The following is an 18427-nucleotide window of genomic DNA, read 5'->3' on the forward strand; positions in this document are numbered from 1 at the left end:
ACATCCGTGCAAAGCTCCTTTTCCATCATATTGAGATAAAAAGTACTTTAGACAGATCATTTAGTTTAGTAAGAGCCACATATCCAACAATCTTTTGCCTTCCATTTCAAAACATACACACAGATAAAGGAAACTGCCACCAAAACAGTATTTTTGTAGTCAGCTACAGTGAGAGACAAAGTAAGGCCAATTACCTGTATAAGAACCAGAATTAGGTCCACGGACCATGCTTCATTGGAGGGAAAGGTGATGAGAAAGAAAGTACCCGCCCTGCCCCATCCTTAACTGCATGCTATAGGTATTTGAAATATAGGAAATTACACACGGACACAACAAATTTTAAATAATGATCACACTGCGTCAAACCCACACACACACACACACCACACTTACCCTCATATTGATGTTTCACAGTGTGTCCTATGTCTGCAAATTTGCGGTCCTCAAACAACAGAAACTGATGTTGATCTGCAAGAGTTCTTAATTCCATCACAGCCTCATGCGTAAAATCGCTGAGAATATCAACGTGAGTCTTTAATATACAGATGCTAGGTCCTAATGTGGAAGCTAACTGCAGAAGCTCTTTACAGTTGGTAACATCTGCTGACAGGCACAAGTTGCTCTGTTTCTTTTCCATCAACTGGAAGAGTTGCGCTGCCAGTGGGTGTACGTTGGGTAAAAGAGCTCGGTCACTGAATCTCAATTCTTTGCAAATCTTCACTGGGGCAACACCATTAGTCGTTTTAGGAATGACAACGTTATGATCCTCAAGAAACTTCTTGACTTTAGCCACCATGTCGGCATCAACCTTACCCTTTTGGTTGAGGATTTCCAGCACTTTTGTTAGCGTACACACAGGATGCAGATGGATGCCATGGGCTTGTAAGTTGGCCTTTCCACCTTGCTCTCGGTCAATAAGAACAATGGCATCGGTCACCTTCAGTCCCTCTTGCTGGAGAACTAGTGCAGTTTCCAATATGCTAGCGCCACTTGTGACAACATCTTCAATGATTAAGCAGGTTTCTCCCTCCTTGATCCTGCCTTCTACAAGACGCTTTGTACCTTTTAAAAAAGAAAAATTGTATAATCAAAAAGTGACATTACACAACAAATATGAGACCAAAAGTCCAATCAAATCTACTTTAGTGTTCAAAAACAGAAGTCCTCTGCTACTTCTAATTTAGCATTAGTCTTTCCCGCTACCAAAGAAAACTGGAGTTGAACTCTATTTTCCTCTGTGTTGTTCATCAATGGCAATATGTGCAATAGTTTAAAATTAAACAATCTTTCATAATGTCATTCTGGGAGTGAAGAGCTAAGCAGTACACCAAGATGGCCCCATTTGGCTAGAGCCCCAATAGGGTCTTCTATCGCCCGATCCCTTTTCATGGGTGCCCCCCAGTGACTGTGCAGTAGATGGAAGATCAGAGAAGGCTTGAAAAGTGAGACCAGCGCTGCAGCAACACAGTTTGGCAGCTGAGCAGGGATGAAGCTTCCAGAGGTCTTGCAGTGCAGAGAGGAGTGTCACCACAGCTTTGAGACGTGTACCTCAGCAGACAGAGGGCCGAGATGTGAATGGCCTTTTTAAGACACTGTACCCTAGTGCTCGAGGAAAAGACCGGTCTACCTCAGTGGTGGCAGTCTAACTGTTTGAGTGACTTCAGTGAAGAGGACAGTGTTGGGTGGCCTGTATGAGGACCAGGAATCCCATACAGCAGGGTGAACGGGTGTCAGGGGCCAAGGACACTCCTGCAAAGCCCATAGCAGATCAAGAAAGCATAAATAAATGTCAGTTGAGTGCTCTTTGTTTGGTACATACTTGGAGGAAAATTGAAAAACCTTTCAGTTTTGGCTGCTAAAAGCATTGCCACAAGGCAGTCCTCTTGACTAATAAACTAGAGGTAAGTTGTGCAAAACAAAATCTGCTGAGAAGCGAAATAAAAAAAGGCTTGGTGAAAGAATGGACAGATAGTCGCTCAGATCCAAAAGAACAAATGAGCACACTTCAAAGTGACGGAGATGCAGAATGTGCGAGGATCCTGGAATAGAGGAAAAGACTCAGTCTAGACGAGAAGAGCTGTAATTATAAAGAATTCCTCCATATATTATTAACACAAGCAGACGAAATGACCCTTAAAGCTGAAAGATTTTGACAAATGAATGAGATGGGAAAAATACAAATTTGATTGTTACAGGCCTTTTCTCCACTCTACTCTACTCTGTAATGATATATGAAATTGAAACTGGATAGAGCATCAAGCAGGTCCGCAGAGTGATGGTGAGAAGAAAAGGCAGACATCCTAGTAAATTTCTAGGCCTCAAAAACAAACAAGGTACTGGTACTAGCAGCTTCTCGTGGATGAGTTAGAGTCATGCATAATAACTGTTACTCCAGCAACTCTTGCGTGTTGCCACCAATTTCGAACCATTACGGACAAATTGGAGGGGTCAATTGAACAATTTAGTTACCAGCGAAGCAGAGTTGTGCCTCTAGCGCCTTAAACAGTCATTTTAATATCAAAGGATTACAGTATGCATTCTATTAGCAAGACAACGTAGACAAAAGCAAGATGTCTATATCAAGGAAATAAGGGGGAAAAAACTAGAAGTTTTAAGTTACAGGCGTTTTATCCTTTCTGTACAGCCCTCAATTCGTCTAAATCACTTTCTATGACAGCACAGCAGGAACATTTGGATGAAGACGAGACACTCCCTTAACACACCAGCCAAAATAGACAATTACCAATTCAGGAAAACAAAATTAAAGCATCAAATAAATTACTAAAAGTAAATAATGCTTCCAAGTCCAGATAAATTCCCAGGAGGGTTTTATAAAGTGTCTGCACAGTGCTTGACTGCACATCTGCATATACTATCAATGGGGTAACCCTGTATTTCTCCGGACCTGGGTGCTCCCTCTCTATGACAGCACAGCATGAAAATCGGGGCAAATTGTACCCTAAACTTTGTGGGGGAGATATGGACATTGAATGTCCCCCCTCCTTTTACTTGTTTCGCATACCACAGAGGAGAGAAATTTGGTGATTTTTTGGTCTACAAGAGGTGTTCCTCACATTGTCCCGACAAAGACCACACTTGATAAGGAACTTTGAAGGGAGTCAAAACGTCGAGGATTACTACTTTTATCTGAACTGTATTGTCATTTTTCTAAAATAATACAGCATTTGATTTAAATGCTTGCTGTGGTCAGGCCTACATTTATCAGAGTTTTGACATCTTTTGGGAACTGACTGAAGAAATATGAATTTTTTGATTTAATGCATTTTAATCAGACAGGACCATTGTTTCATATATCAGACTCCACATCCAGGTCGGGTAACAGCAACTACAGCGGATGCCATCATTTCCAAGATTTAGAGCAGGGAAAAGATCCTAAAATGTGCATGTCGTATAGGCAGGTGACCAGACTAAACCTGATTGTGAAAATATATAGAGAAATCATAGCAACACAACTGGAAAATTTTCTTTCAGATCTAATACACTCAGGGCAGTCAGGTTTGGTAAGACACCGCAGACTTGTGAAGATTTACAAAGGGTAATCCACCTCTGTGAAAAGGCAAAGCAAGCAGTCTTGGGGCCCGATTTAGGGTTTAGAGGATGGCTAACTCTGTCCATGACTGATATCCTGTTCACCTTATTTCAAGTGCATTATATGCAATTGCACTTGTAAAATGGGAGACAGGATATCTGTTACGCTTGTGATAGAGTACCCGGTCAGCCGAAATCTAAAACAGGCCCGTAGCCACTGTGGCTGCAGAGGCGGCCTTGAACCAGGTGGACTGGAAATTTGTGACTTACTGCAGAGATCTGGTTTTGGTCCTCTATTCAAGGTGATGGTTCGGGTGAGCTATTGATTTGCAAGATCTATAATACCAGTAGACAAGGATTTTCTCACCCTCTATGATTAAGTAACGGAACCAGGCAAGATGTACTTTATCCCAGCTTCTAAACTTCATAACAGTAGAACCACTATGTAGGACAATTAGGTCTGATGGAGATATTCCAGAGACTACCATTCAACAAGACAAGACTTAAATAAGATGATGCTCCTCACAGACACAATCTTGTTTATATTAACTAGGCCAAAAACCTCTCTTCCCCATCTGCAGACCATCTTGGCAGAATTTAAATCAGTCTTTGCTTCAAAATTGATGGCTAAATCTGAACTATTGAACCTTATGCTAACAAAGGAGAAAGTAGGACCTCTAAAAGTGAATACGAGCGGTCAAAGGGCTCATCTCTCCATTCAATAGCTGGTGACCACCATAACCCCTGATTTTGCAGATCTGTATATGGAAAACTATCTGTCCACCAAACCTACTTCAAAGGGAGGCTTTGGTAGATGGACAAACACTCCTATCTCACGGGTTTTTAGCATTAATGTGTTTAAACTAACAATACAGCCCAGAATGTTGTGTGGGAGCATGTTTTATTTCATGTGGACTCTTGTTTATTGCGATCATCGAATATCCCAAAACGTGAACAAAGCCTGAAAAACTATGTGCAGAAGTAGGATCATCTTATATAAACTCATGTACCCAAATGATTAGCAACACAAGGATTGCTCAAAAAACACCTCATGCAACACGGATTGATTCATTCACCCAGTAACAGACGTGTTAATGATGGTAAATAGATTAGGTGGAAGGCCTGCATTTGACTGAGCAGGAATTGTGATGAAATCGTCTTGTTGACATATTTGGGAAGAACCAGTCGTTGGCATGTGAAGATCACACCTATCGCCAACTTGTATCACGTGTAAAGCTTGAGCTGTTGCTCTACTTTGATTAGAGTGATGCTTAATGCTTGTGTACCGCTTGCTTCTTCTGATCAACATTATACTGTATTATTAGTCCATAAAAATGAAGAAATCAACCCTTTTTGAATCATAATTGAATATGCATTTTTAACACCTTTATGTGGTTTTTGTGTATAAAAGACCTGGTAACAGTTCCTCAAACTGTACATGTTGTAAGACTAGTGCCCCCGCGAGTCAAGTATGAACACTGCCTATTAGAATGGACATTTGTCTGTTTCTTTAATTTTGCGTCTACATTTGGGAAGAATGTTGCTGAATTTGTATTTGCTCTTTTTTAAATACCATGAGTGCTTTACGTTTTTTGTTTGTATTTTGGCCATTCCTTTTCCTCTCCAATTGCTCCCCAGGACAGGGCTTTGGAACTCTGGTGTGTGTGGGCAGGACACACCTGGGCTATTAAGGTTAGTTTTCTCTGCTTCTTTGTGTGTGAATGGGTATCTGATTGAAAGAGATATCACTATTGTCTGCAGATAGTCTCCGTGTGCTCTATACCAACAGCGGATTCCGGAGATTTCCCTATGAACTCAGCCGCAATTGCCTTTCTGGCAGAAAGACAGGGGAGTTTATGCAGTCACTTATTCCAACTTTCCTGTCCCCTTTATTCAGTGGCAAAGACCCTGGGAAACCGGCACCTACAGAACTCTTACCCTAAAGACACTTTCATCCTTTTGTCAAGTGTGCACCCTTTTTGGGGAAATCGTATCACAAGGCCTTGTCCTCAGAACGCTGGTTTGACGGAGCACCACCCTCACTTTCTACTCATAACATTGCACGCCGCTTTGAATGTGCATGATATGTGAATGTGGTCGTCTCATGTCATCCAAAGGTAGGAGCTCTGAGAGCTAGTCCCAGAGACACTATTGAAAAAGAAGGGCCATGGGTTGTCAAGATAATGCACGTTGAAGGATAGATGCCTACTGAATATTCTGTCTAATATGAGTGAAATGGTCTTTAATGTTGCAGGGACAGCTATTGTATGTTCAACAGTGGAGGACACTGCGCCCCTCCTGGGTCTCAATGACCATACAGTACCAACTCTTCTAAAGAGACCATAGACTTTGCCCAAGAGTTTTGGGAGCGTGGCGCAAACCTGTTCAGGCAATGGCAGGAGTATTTAAAGGAAAATAAGAATATAGAATTTGACAAGTATAGCAAGAACTCATAAAATATGTGGCCTCAAACTAGAAGCCAAAAGGTTAAAACAGAAAGGGGGCAGCGGTGGCGCTGTAGGCAAAAGAACAGCACCCTAGTATCCACCATGGACCACTTGCATCAGCGGCAACCAGCCCGGCCATTAGCAAAACACCTGCCCCTGTCGATACTTCCCAGTGGCCTGCCGTGGGAGATCCCCACCACGGCATGACCAGTATGTCCAAACAGTCCCCCACACCTCTAATGCTCCTTATAACTTGTTACAACTTGTGGGAGTTTAGACCAGAAGAGTTTACAACAGTTGAATTAATTATTTCCAAACTTGGATAAGGACGTAAGAACAATGAAGGAGGAGCATGACTGGTCATTCGATGAAATGATTAGAGCTCTGAAGTTTAAATTAGTGCAACAATTTGCAGGAGTTGCAGCAGGCACAGGACACAGAGTAGCTCTTTGCCCAAAACAATGCACAGTGTTAAAAATACAGCTGGAAGATACCATTTCCACTGACTATCTTCGGTGTCTCTCTGCTGAGGGAGTTTCATGATCTAGCTCGATTGGCTTGTGGCCTACAGACAGTGGGTCAAGGTTTATGATAAAGAAAGTCTAAAGCATGTATCAAAATGCAGTGTGGAGCAATTGGCGACTGCCCCGGTGCACCTCATGCTTCTGCAGTCTTTCTACATGGTGATGATCCTCTTGAAAAACCGATGGCACAAAAATCCCCATGAAGTTGAACAGTGTGATAGAGACAATAAGTACAATATAAATGAATAGTGATATTAACAGAATTAAAAGATATGAACGATTTAATATTAAGTTATGTCAGGGGAGATTAACTTCCCCTTTTGAAGGCTCACCACAGACTGAGCACTGCTCCAAGTGCAAAGCCAAAGATTGTTGCAATGTCCCATGACAGGACACATAGAAATGTGCAGTGCACGGTAGATAGGATGGATAACCTAGTGGGTTTTGCGTATGTTCTTTGTAGTGGAGAATGCACAGCAAATGTATGAACAGAATGCGGATGCCTAATAAATATAAGGATTGGGTTGATTTAGGGTTTGTACATATAATTTTTTTTTTTTTTTTTTTTTTTTAAATATACCCTGGAAGCAGGGATGCATAAATACATATGCTGATTAAAATAAGTGGTCGGTGCAACAGTAGTTTTTCTTTCCATGTTTTTCCTAGGTTTCAGAACATGGAGTTGTCCTTCTGAATATGTCTGTCTATGTTATGTTCTATTTTGTTTTTATTGATTGTGGGAGTTTTGGAGAACATCTTACAATATCAAGCACAGTGACATGGATTGCCTTCATGTGTCAACAGATTACAACTGTTTACGGTCCATAAAGGCCTTCAGTACTGAAAATATATTTTTAAATCATCTTCTCTCTCTTATTGCCTATTCGCTATTTTCTTGTAACCTAGAATATAAAATGCCTTAATGTGCCAATGACACTGAATATACTTGCATGTGTAATCGGCATCAGCTGCCTCGCAGTGCATGCACTATTTTGTTTCCTCCTGCAGAGTTTCAAGGTATGGGGAAGGAGTAAATGTTATGATGCATGGCACTTGTGATACTAGAAACAGAGTAAATGCACTATACATTATTTGGAAAATAAATAGAAGAGCTGTTCCTACCTCAAGATGTGCAGATGTGGTACTACAGTAAGGCGATAATCCATCTACTTCTGATAGGAAGGTTGCCAAATGCGAATTCTACCTTCCCCTCCTGTTTTTAAACTTGCACTATGCAAGAGTATAGCCACACAACTACTGAACTCTGTGCAAAAGCCAAGACTGGTGCATGTCACTTGCCCCGCCTGTCTTTCTTTAGGGAACATCCGAATTTTACACCATCATGAGTGTGGAAGAAAAGGGAAGTGGCATCCAGCGCTAGGAATGCCTCCTGCACCGCTGCCCCTCTAGCCTTGATGCAACTATTCAGTGTGTAGAACAGTAAGTATCAGCAAGAAGAGGGAACAAGGTATTGAAAAAGAAGGGTCATGGGATGTCAGGATAATTCACGGGGCAGGAGAGGGGGCCAAAGAAAATAAAGGAGATACAATGCAGTGTTCCAACAATATTAGTTAGGTACATGTGTCACATTTGTTTTTTCTGACCTTTGGGTTACCATTTGTTTAGTGAAAATGTTTGTGTGAATATATAACAGTTACAGAGTGTTCTTGTTTATTTATTTCTTGGATGCGAATTTCCTTTTTAAGGTGGTACCAGTGCACATGATTAGCAAGGATATGTAATTGCAACTTTTGTCCTTTACTTATTAAATGCTTTGGTGATGTAATGAAAGATGACTTTGGGTAGATGGACAGTAACAAATAATTTTATGCACATAATCAGTGGATTTCCAATGTCATTCTGAATGAATGTCCTGTGTTACAAACACACCATAAAAGGAGGGTTTGGTGCATTGGCTACACACATACTATGAATAATTTCTGCCTTTTCACATTGATGGTTAAGCATTTTCTAAATGTTATCAATTCCTATTCGGTTTCAAGTCTAATTAGAGAAACTTTGCAGAGATCCTGGAGCTAACTATCAGATAATTTTAGGAAATCAAATTAAATCTTTTATTCAACTCAATATGTTCTTTGGACTACCAACTGCTAAGATCTGTACCTCAAAACAACCTTTTATTACACAGCACACTGTACGTCTGCATCTGGAGTCTGCATTTTGACATTTCTTTTAATTTCACTGTCAACATCATCAGATCCTTAGTCATTAGCCCATAGCACACAACTTGATCAACGGTGCATTTCAGACATGTGAAACCTACGGTTGCTAAAAAAAAAAAGCACAACCTGAGTGGTCCTCTTACACACTGGACCATTTACGTCAGTAGCGAAAACCATTAAAATATTATTCATTGATAAAATGGATAAACTGTCAATCTTAATCTCGGTTTTAGTTTCTAGGACACTATGGTAAAGATGATTGTGGAGTACACTTTTTTGTCCTTTGACTTTTAGGGGACAGTAGGCATACCCGAGGTTTGGAAAAGTGGTAATAACATAGCAGACATTTATATTTATGAACGATCCATTTTCTTACATCAAGAGACGGGTAGAATGCCTCCTCAATTCTACTCCTCAAGTTTCCTACAGTGAACTGTCTCTTCCATCATACTGGAGACGTTAGAAATGAGCACAGCCCATTCCTTCATAACCTATTGTGGCTGGTTGTGCTCAAAGTAGCCCGGCTTGGCCTCCTCCATCTTTGAGACAATCACCAAGTCGATGTACTCTGGATTAGGTTTCAAGGCAATGTCCTCTAGTCCGTGGAGGCAACCAGATAACTCCCTAAATAGGACCAGCAACATTTTTATCAACATCAGCAACATCCGAACTTAACTGCTTGAAAAAAATGTTCAGTTGTTATGACCTCACCACATGCTTTCTCATAGCTAACCTTTCATTCTTGGTGAGTTCTACATTCAATTTGAGTTTCATAAATCAATTTGTATTTGCGATTAAAGTGAACATTCCAGATACATCCGTTAGGGCAAACACGGCATTGGAGGAATATATCCATTGCCGAAAATGTGTGCTTTTCACTATCTGCAATTTTGCAAGCCTGTGTAATGTCAGTTTTGATTCTGTGGAACAGTCTCTCTTCAGAGTCTTTTCTATAGGTCTGGCACAGCCCAACACATTTTTCTGAGCTGGAGCAGTCATTTTTAGGCATGCCTAGACATAAAGTTATTAAACCTTCTTCAAGCCAGTCCTCTAAATTAATCATAGATGGGAAGAGTCACTATTCTGATGCCAAGAAGGTATTTTGACACATTCTCATCCAACTCACAATTGTAGAATTCCCACTTGTTGCACTAATTCAGAGCAGTCAAATCAGTCTCAAGATTCTAAAGGTTCAGGATTAGGCATACAATTTGATGCATACTTTTTTTTTTTTTTTTTTTTAAATATTCGACCCGTTTCAAATATATTTATTTCTCCTATATAGTGGTTCAGAGACCATTTCTGGTGCTTTTAACCACCCCTATTCTACTGACATTCCTCACAGCATCTTGAGAACACCTAGTACAGAAAGAATTGGTAAGAATTTCCAGTGAAGAAGTAGAAACAGATTATGGAAATGAGGAATATCAAGCAGTGGCTCTTGTTGAAGGTAGATTTACATTGTTGTTCACTGCCATTGTGATGAGATATATATATATATATATATATATATATATATATATCAGAAATAAACTTCTTTGGTTATAAGACAGGTTTCAGAGTTTAAGAAGCATGTATGTTATAGTTTGGTCTTGGTTTTCAGCGCATTGAGGACTAAGAGGAGTCCAGCTCTGTACCCTCACATTGCATGAAGAACATTGTAAAGGCTTGTAAATTTAAAGGAGCATAAATACAAATGGTATACGTTTTAAAAAAAAAGTATAATTAGAGATGTTTATGTTGCAAATGTTTTAGTGAACAGTCACCAAAAGACAAAATGTATTTTTCTGTGCCGAAATTTATGTCATGTTTCAATGCACCTTGTTCCTCCAAAGTGATGCATTTGTGAACAGAAAAGGAAGCCTGCTCCATTACACGACTAGATTAGGTTTCCCTGGTTTAGAAATCATTTAGATGCTTATGCCCCCCTAGCAGCACTCCAGCCTCACCAAGTTAAGTTACAGGTTCCCAATATTGTGCAAGTATGGTTTCAAACGATAAGAATAGTGCTTTGAATAAATGATATGTAAATAAAATCATATTATTGCCGTCCTGACATTTAGTTGAAAAGCACTGTCTTATTGAGGGTGATGTTGAATGTTACATATGCCTTATGATTCAACTGATTTTTTTTACTATGAGACACACCACACACGTGGTACAATGGACTGTGGGATCAGGTGCACGCCAAGAGGATGGAAGGGAAAGGACCGATTTACCCCATATCTTATTAACTCCGTTGGATTAGAAGTTCCCTTTAAAAGTATGTTTCCAACCTTTTGCAACAAGAGACATTTCGCTAAAAAACAGTGAACTATGGCATGCTACCATGAAAATGGAAAAAGTTTGTGCATCTGCTGAGCGGTCCAGGATTTCTGCAGTACCATTTACTTATTGGCCATGAGAAGCACCCCTGACAGAGTGGCCAACCTTGCCCCTGACAAAATACAGATCTGATTTTTACAGCACTACAAGAAATTAACAGACACGTTGAGTTACCTTCATCGTCAGGAGCTGCACGCCTCATTGTTTCAACGCCACCAGCTGGACAAGATCTCCAACCAGGAGATTGGCCCAGGTTCCCCTATGAAGTTTGAGCGCCTGACCTCCTGCACTGACGGCTCTCACACGAAGAAGATGCCCTGTCACTGGAGCAACAACAAGGATCAGGGGTACCAACCTTATCACCTGCAGTTCTGACTGGAAGACATCGCTAGAATTTCCATTTAAAAGTACCTGGGCATTAAGTTCTAGCGACCTCCACTGCAACAAATAGACTACAGGCAATTGATTATTTTAAAGATTTGTTTTGCAATTCATCGAGACGACATCCAGCCTCTTCAAGGCCCGCCAAGAAATGGCTAGGGGTACTAAAGGTTATCTGTGCTACTGTACTGTCCATGGGGGTCTGCTGATTTCACACAAATACCCCTTACTTCGAAACAGTAACACTAAAAAACAGTTCGATTTTTGAACTTGTCGCCAGATTGGCAATACAACTAGACATCAAGGATAATGGGAAACCTGTCTTGATGAAAAGAACTATGTTGAATTCAAAGTGAAGTATGATACCAAGTTACATTTATTATGCTATTTACTATTTGAGCACACCTGCTCCAACAGTGTCTTGTAGACCATGAATTACAGAATAACAGTGGCATACCACCTTTACCAAGTACAGCTGCGAAGAAACATACCAACATGAAGGTTCCATTACCTGTCTAATAAGAGGTGTCATTAATTACCACACATTGTAGAAATTCCCAGTTTTGGGCTAATAGGAGGAGTGGGTTGTTGCTAGGTTGTACAAGTTACTTACCTTCGGTAATGATATATCTGGTAAAGACATATTCCAGTTGCAGATTCCTTACCTTAGAATTTATCCCCAGGCGTCAGACTGGATCCGGGGATTTTTTTCTTCGGGCAATACCCTTGCGTGTTGATAGGTGGCGACAGTCGACTCGGCGGGCGTCACTGGCGTCGTAGTCACCGTGATGTCAGGAGTAGTACACAGGGGCCAAATCAACACAGTGACGTCAGTTTCTTTTCACGACTTTCCACACCAAAGAGCAGAGCCGCAAAGAACACTGAAATTGGTGCAACAGAGTTAAGGCCCTGAATGGGAAAGCCCTGTCCCAAGAAATCAGTTTGCAAGCAGGGAGGATGGGTGGGGTGGTAAGGAATCTGCAACTAGAATATGTCTACCAGATATATCATTACCAAAGGTAAGTAACTTCTACATCTGATAGAGACTTCTAGTTAATGAATCCTTACCTTAGAATAGATACCCAATCAATGCCATCCTCGGAGGTGGGCTGCGAACCAAGATCACACTAGGAAGTCCTGCAGGACCGAACGCCCGAAGTAGCCATCCAAACGGAACTGTCTGTCCAGGCAGTAATGTTTAGTTAACGTGTGCAAGGATGCCCATGTAGCTGCCTGGCAGATATCCAGGACAGGAACTCCGTGTTCTAATGCAGTGGAAGCAGCAGTTGCTCTGGTGGAATGAGGGCGCAAGCCGTCAGGGGGTTGCTTCTTTGCCAAAGCGTAGCACATCTTGATGCAAAGAAGTACCCGTTGAGAGGTTACGTTTTTGCACCACCTTCCCCTTCTTTGCACCCACATATCCAACAAAGAGTTGATCATCCACCCAGAAATCTTTAGTCTTGAGATAAAACGCCAACACTCTTTTTGGATTCAGAAGGTGGAGTCTCCCTTCCTCATGAGAAGGATGTGGAGGTGTGCAAAACGTAGGCAAGGTGATGGACTGGCCTACATGAACAACTTTGGGAATGATGGACGCCTTAGTGCGTAACATCACTTTGTCAGGGTGCACAGACAAGGATGGGGGCTTAGAAGAAAGCCTGAAGCTCACTCACTTTATGAGCAGAAGTGATGGCAACAAGAAAAACAGTCTTGAAAGTAAGGAGCCATAAGGGACAATTGTGCATCGGCTCAAAGGGAGTATCCATTAAGAAAGTAAGCACAAGATTGAGGTCCCACTGAGGCATGATAAATGGAGTGGGATGAAACAAATGGTTGAGACCCTTAAAGAATCGACTAGCAATAGGAGACAGAGTGAAGGCTGATCAGACAACCTAAGAAAGGCTGAAATAGCAGAAAAATAACCTTTAAGGGTGCCCAAAGAAGAGCCCTGCTGGGCTAAAGATAGAATGAACAAAAGAACCTCAGAAAGAGGAGCAGAGAGGGGGGGGATCAACAGATTTATTGGTACACCATGCCACAAATTTATGCCAACAGGCATATACCGTTTTGGTGGAGGGACGCCTGGCTGCCAAGATAACATCGCAGACTTCGGGTGGAAGATCAAAAGCCATCAATTGCCGCTGCTCAATCTCCGCACATGAATGCGGACATTGGACAGGTTGGGGTGGTGAACTGTCCCCTGCTGCTGCGACAGAAGATCCTCCCGAAGAGGAATTCTGAGTGGAGAATCGGTGGCCATCCTCAATAGCTCTGGATACCATACTCTCCATGCCTAGTCCGGAGCCACCAAGATAACTTGGGCCCGGTCGTTCCTGATCTTCTTGAGAACTCTGGGCAGAAGTGGTATAGGTGGAAAGGAGGCTGGAGTTCCACTAGAGACGAAAAGTAACTCTGAGCAAGTGCCACCTTGGAAACTCCAACGCACAAAACAGTTAACATTGCGTGCTCTCTGCGGAGGCGAACAGATCTAACCAAGGTTCTCCCCACTTCCGAAAAAGACCAGGCGCGACCTCCCGATGGAGATGCCATTTGTGAACGGCTACGCATCGACGGCTGAGCTCATCTGCTCTGGCATTCAGAGAGCCTGCCAGATATTGTACCACCAGGGTAATGTCCTCATGTGCCAGCCATGTCCAGAGGTGCAGTACCTCCTGACAAAGGGGCCAAGACCCTACCCACCCGGTTTGTTGCAGTAAAACGTGGCGGTAGTGTTGTCCGTGAACACTTGTACTACTTTTCCTTTGAGAGATGGAAGAAATGCTTTCAACACAAGCCTGATCGCCCGGAGCTCCAGAAGATTGATATGGAGCCCAGACTCTGCTGGAGATTGGAGGCCTCTGATTTCTGCCTCTCACATGTGGCCGCCCCATCCCAGAAGTGACGCGTCCGCCACTATGGATAGATTTGGTTGGGGAAGGGAAGGGAGAGGGATCTGCAGTTGACCAATTGCGGATTCGAAAGCCACCACTGCAGGTCTTTCGCAGTTCTCTCCGAGATCTGGACCATGTCGGACAGATTTCCCTGAAGCTGCGCCCACTGGAACTTTAAGTCCCATTGCAGAGCCCGCATATGCCATCTGGCATGTGTCACTAGCAGGATACAGGAGGCCATGAGGCCCAGTAGCCTCAAAGTCAGTCTTACCAAAACCCAAGTTAAAGGCCGAAAGATCGGAATCCTAGCCTGAATATCCTGGACTCTATTTTCAGGAGGATAGACCCGAAACGGCACTGTGCCCAAAACAGCTCTGATGAAAGGAAGCATCTTAAAAGGGAGCCAGGTGTGACTTTGGCACGTTTATAGTGAACCCAAACAGGTGCAGGAGGCTCGCCATAGTCTGAAGGTGGGAGACGACTTTCTGGGGTGAGTCCTCGTTAAACAGCCAGTCATCGACGTAGGGGAAGACTGAAACCCCCCCAACCTGCGCAGATGAGCTGCAACCACCGCCATCACTTTTGTGATCACCCGCGGGGCGCTGGTAAGGCCGAAGAGGAGCGCAGTAAATTTAAAGTGCTTGTGACCTACCACAAATTGTAGTAACGTCGGTGGGCAGGCAGGATGGGAATATGGAAACAAGGGTCCTGCAACTCCAACACTACCATCCAGTCTTCTGGGTTCAGGGAAGATAGGACTGGAGCCAGGGTGAGCATTTTGAATTTCTCCTTCTTGAGGAAGAGATTGAGGTCCTGGAGGTCTAGGATAGAACATAAGCCCTTGCCTTTTTTTGGCCACCTGAAAGTAGTGGAAATAACGACCTATTTCTGGTGCAGGGACCCCATCTATGGCTCCCTCGGCCAAGAGTGTCGCAACTTCCTGGCAGAGACGTGCCAAATGATCCTCTGGAATACAGCTGACTGATTGAGGCATGGCTGGTGGGGCAGATTCGAAGGGGAGGGAGTAGCCCTTCAAACCATCTGCAAAACCCACCTGTCCACAGTGATGGATTCCAAGTGGGGCAGGTCATGGCGAATCCTGCCGGCAACTGGACAGGAGTGAGGGGGTGGACTAGGAGGTTTTGGAGGCTGCAGCAGGGCCAGGGGTGGACTGGGCAGACCTCTGGTTCCCTGTTCCACGACCACATGGGATTCCACGTCCCCAGCCACGCAGCGGCTGAACAGCATGGGTGGCACAGAAAGGGACACAACAGGAAGCCCCTTCTGTGGCCACGAAAGGGCCGAAAGACGGACTGTTGGGGATGAGGGTCAGTGGAAAGGCCAAAGGACCCATAGCCCGGGAGTCCTTGAACCTCTCCAAAGCAGAGTCAACCTTGTCTCCAAAGAGAAAGGAGCCATCAAAGGGCATGTCCATAAGAGTCTGTTGGACATTTTCTGGGAAACCAGATGCACGTAACGAGGCGGGGCACCTCAAGGCCACCGTTGTCACAACCGATCTACCTAGAGAGTCAGTTGTGTCCAGACCACATGTGATAGTGAACTTTTCTGCGTCCCTACCATTGGTGACACCCGAGGAGGCCCCTGCTATCATCTCCCAAGCTATCTGTGGCAGACCCCGCATGACCATATAACACAGTGTGTATCGCGGCCCAAATGGCATGCAGTGTTCACTGACCGCAGCGCGAGACTGGAGGAAGAAAACATCTTTTTCCCCAAATTGTTTGAGCCTTTTTGATTCCCTATCCAGGAGGTGCAGAAGGGAATGTGCCAGAGGATAAGGATGCCTGAATGACCAGTCTCTCAGGCGTGGGGTGTTGGGACAGTAATTTAGGGTCGTTCAGGGCTCGCAGATGGCGGCATGTGATAGTCCTGTTCACAGGAGCCCCTGTGTTGGGTCTCAATCAAGTACCCAAAAGGACATTGGTGAGAGCTTCATTGAATGGAAGAAGAGGCTCAGATGTGGAAGTCCCTGGTTGAAGCACCTCAGTCAGGAGATTAGACCTGACCAGTAGCCAGCTGAAGGCCGAGGAGCTCAGCTGCCCTACTGACCGCCATGGAATAAGTTGCTCCCTCCGGCTGTAGCCATGGTAGGAGGAGACAGCATGACAGTGTCTGGAGAGGTATCCAGAACACTGGCCTTGCCCAACTCCTGTGCCCAGTCCAAGTTAGGGTCATCCTGGTATTCATAAGGGTACAGGGACCCCTCCAATCCTTCCGCAAATTGGTTCCCATAAGAAAAAGGGTCAGAATCCAACCTGGGGTGAACAGGCCCCATGGAAAGAGGCCCCACCAACGTCGGAAGCATCGACAATCGAACCAGAGCCGGGGAAGGTCTCAATGGTACGACTGGCATCAGTGTGAATCCGGAGGAAGCTATGGCGGGTGGAGCTGTTGGTGCGGAACCTGAAGGCCCCGACCGAACCCCTTGGGCCTAAGAGGCCATAGTGGGGTCAGCCTGCCCACAAATGAGGCACATGGCTTCATAAAACTCCTTTGGCAGGGGTCGCCCCAGCTCCCAGAAACTCTGGGAGGTGCGGAGCAGCCCAGAAGCAGGCTCCGAAGACTGAGGCCTCGAGCATTGACGCTCCTCCGGCATCGCATCAGCCGAGCGATGCAGTTAAGTCAAAGGATGACGGCATCTCTTTGAATTCTTCTTAGCTTGACCCAAAGACTTCGAAGAGGAGTGGTGGTGGCTCTGCAACGGATCTCGAGACCTTAACATCGAGCGAGGCCGTGACCCACACGGAGCCAAGCGCTTGACCGCCATAATCTGAGGGACCGCTCCCTCAAGGCCTTCGGGTGCGTGGCTCGGCACTTCAGGTCGTGGTCGCACTCCAGGCTCCACAAATAGACCCGATGCGGATCCGTCACCGACATGATGCAGTGACAGTCCTCGCACAGTTGAAACCGGTCTTCAGGGACATCCCTCGACGCACCAAAAAAAATAAAAAAAAATCACCAAAAAGTCGACAAAAGAGTCGAATCGATCAAAAAGTGACCAAGAGTAGCTCTCTCCGGATCAGCGCGTGGCGCTGAAAGAAACTAACAGACGTCACTGCGCTGATGTGGGGTCTATATACTACTCCCAATGTCATCACGGCGACTACAATGCCCGGAGTCGACATACACCACCTACCAACGTGCAAGGGTATTGCTCAAAGAAAAAAATCTCCGGATCCAGTCTGACGCCTGGGGTAAAATTCTAAGGTGAGGAATATGCAACTAGAAGTCTGATAGCATAGATCAGCAAGTAATGGCCCAACTATGCATCCCAGAATCCCAGTAGAGGGAAAAAAAGTTGTTGTTCATATTTTTTTTAGATACAACAGGTAGCTAGTGACTATTTAGGTTTTGTCAATCAATCAATCAATACTTCTAAAGTGCAAGTTATCACCTGTGGGATCTCAAGGTGCTGTTGCGGGCGTGCTGCTCACTCGAATAGCCAGGTCTTGAGGTCCTTCCTGAACTGCTTCAATGACACGGTCTCTCTGAGTGGTAGCGTGTTCAGTGTCCGGGCTGCGAGGCAGGAGAAGGATCTTCCCCCGGCTGTGCTTTTTCGGTTTCTGGGAATTGCAGCAAAGGCAAGCTGGGAAGAACGCGGTTGTCTGTTGGGTGCATAGAAGGTGAGGTGGTATTTGAGGTAGGCCAGTCCTCTGTTGTGTAGTACTTTGTAGGGGTGTGTCAAAAGCTTCTAGGTGATGCGTTTGTTGACCGGGAGCCTGTGTAGGTCTTTAAAGTGGAGATGTGGCTGTGTCGAAGGATGTCCAGGATGAGCCTGGCTGCTGCATTCTGGATTCTTTGCAGTCTTGATTGCAGTTTCTTTGTAATGCCAGCATAGTGCGCTTTGCCATAGTCCAGTTTGCTACTGTTGAGTGCATGGGTGACTGTCTCGGTAGGGATTCACTTGAAGATCTTTCAAAGGAGTTGACAGGTGTGGAAGCATGACGGCGAGACGATGTTGACTTGACGGGTCATGGGCCTAGAGGAGTCCAGGATGAGACCCATACTGCGTGATTGGTTGGTGGGAGTGGAGCAGGAGTCGTTGAAGGCTGAGGGGGTGGAGCTGAGTACAAGGATCTCGGTCTTGTCAGATCGACAACTGCTCT

At 44.3% G+C, this 18427-nt stretch overlaps 1 protein-coding gene across 1 annotated transcript in view; it reads right to left on the bottom strand.

Moving 5' to 3' along the window:
• UMPS (uridine monophosphate synthetase) overlaps positions 1 to 18427 on the bottom strand; it is a 101137-nt gene that overhangs the window by 43927 nt on the left and 38783 nt on the right. The window contains exon 3 of the mRNA XM_069224640.1: positions 394 to 1062. Within this exon, the coding sequence (XP_069080741.1) occupies positions 394 to 1062 (669 nt within the window). The remainder of the gene's footprint in view (positions 1 to 393; positions 1063 to 18427) is intronic.

This window comes from Pleurodeles waltl, chromosome 3_1 (assembly GCF_031143425.1).
Source record: "Pleurodeles waltl isolate 20211129_DDA chromosome 3_1, aPleWal1.hap1.20221129, whole genome shotgun sequence".
Taxonomy (NCBI): Eukaryota; Metazoa; Chordata; class Amphibia; order Caudata; family Salamandridae; genus Pleurodeles; species Pleurodeles waltl.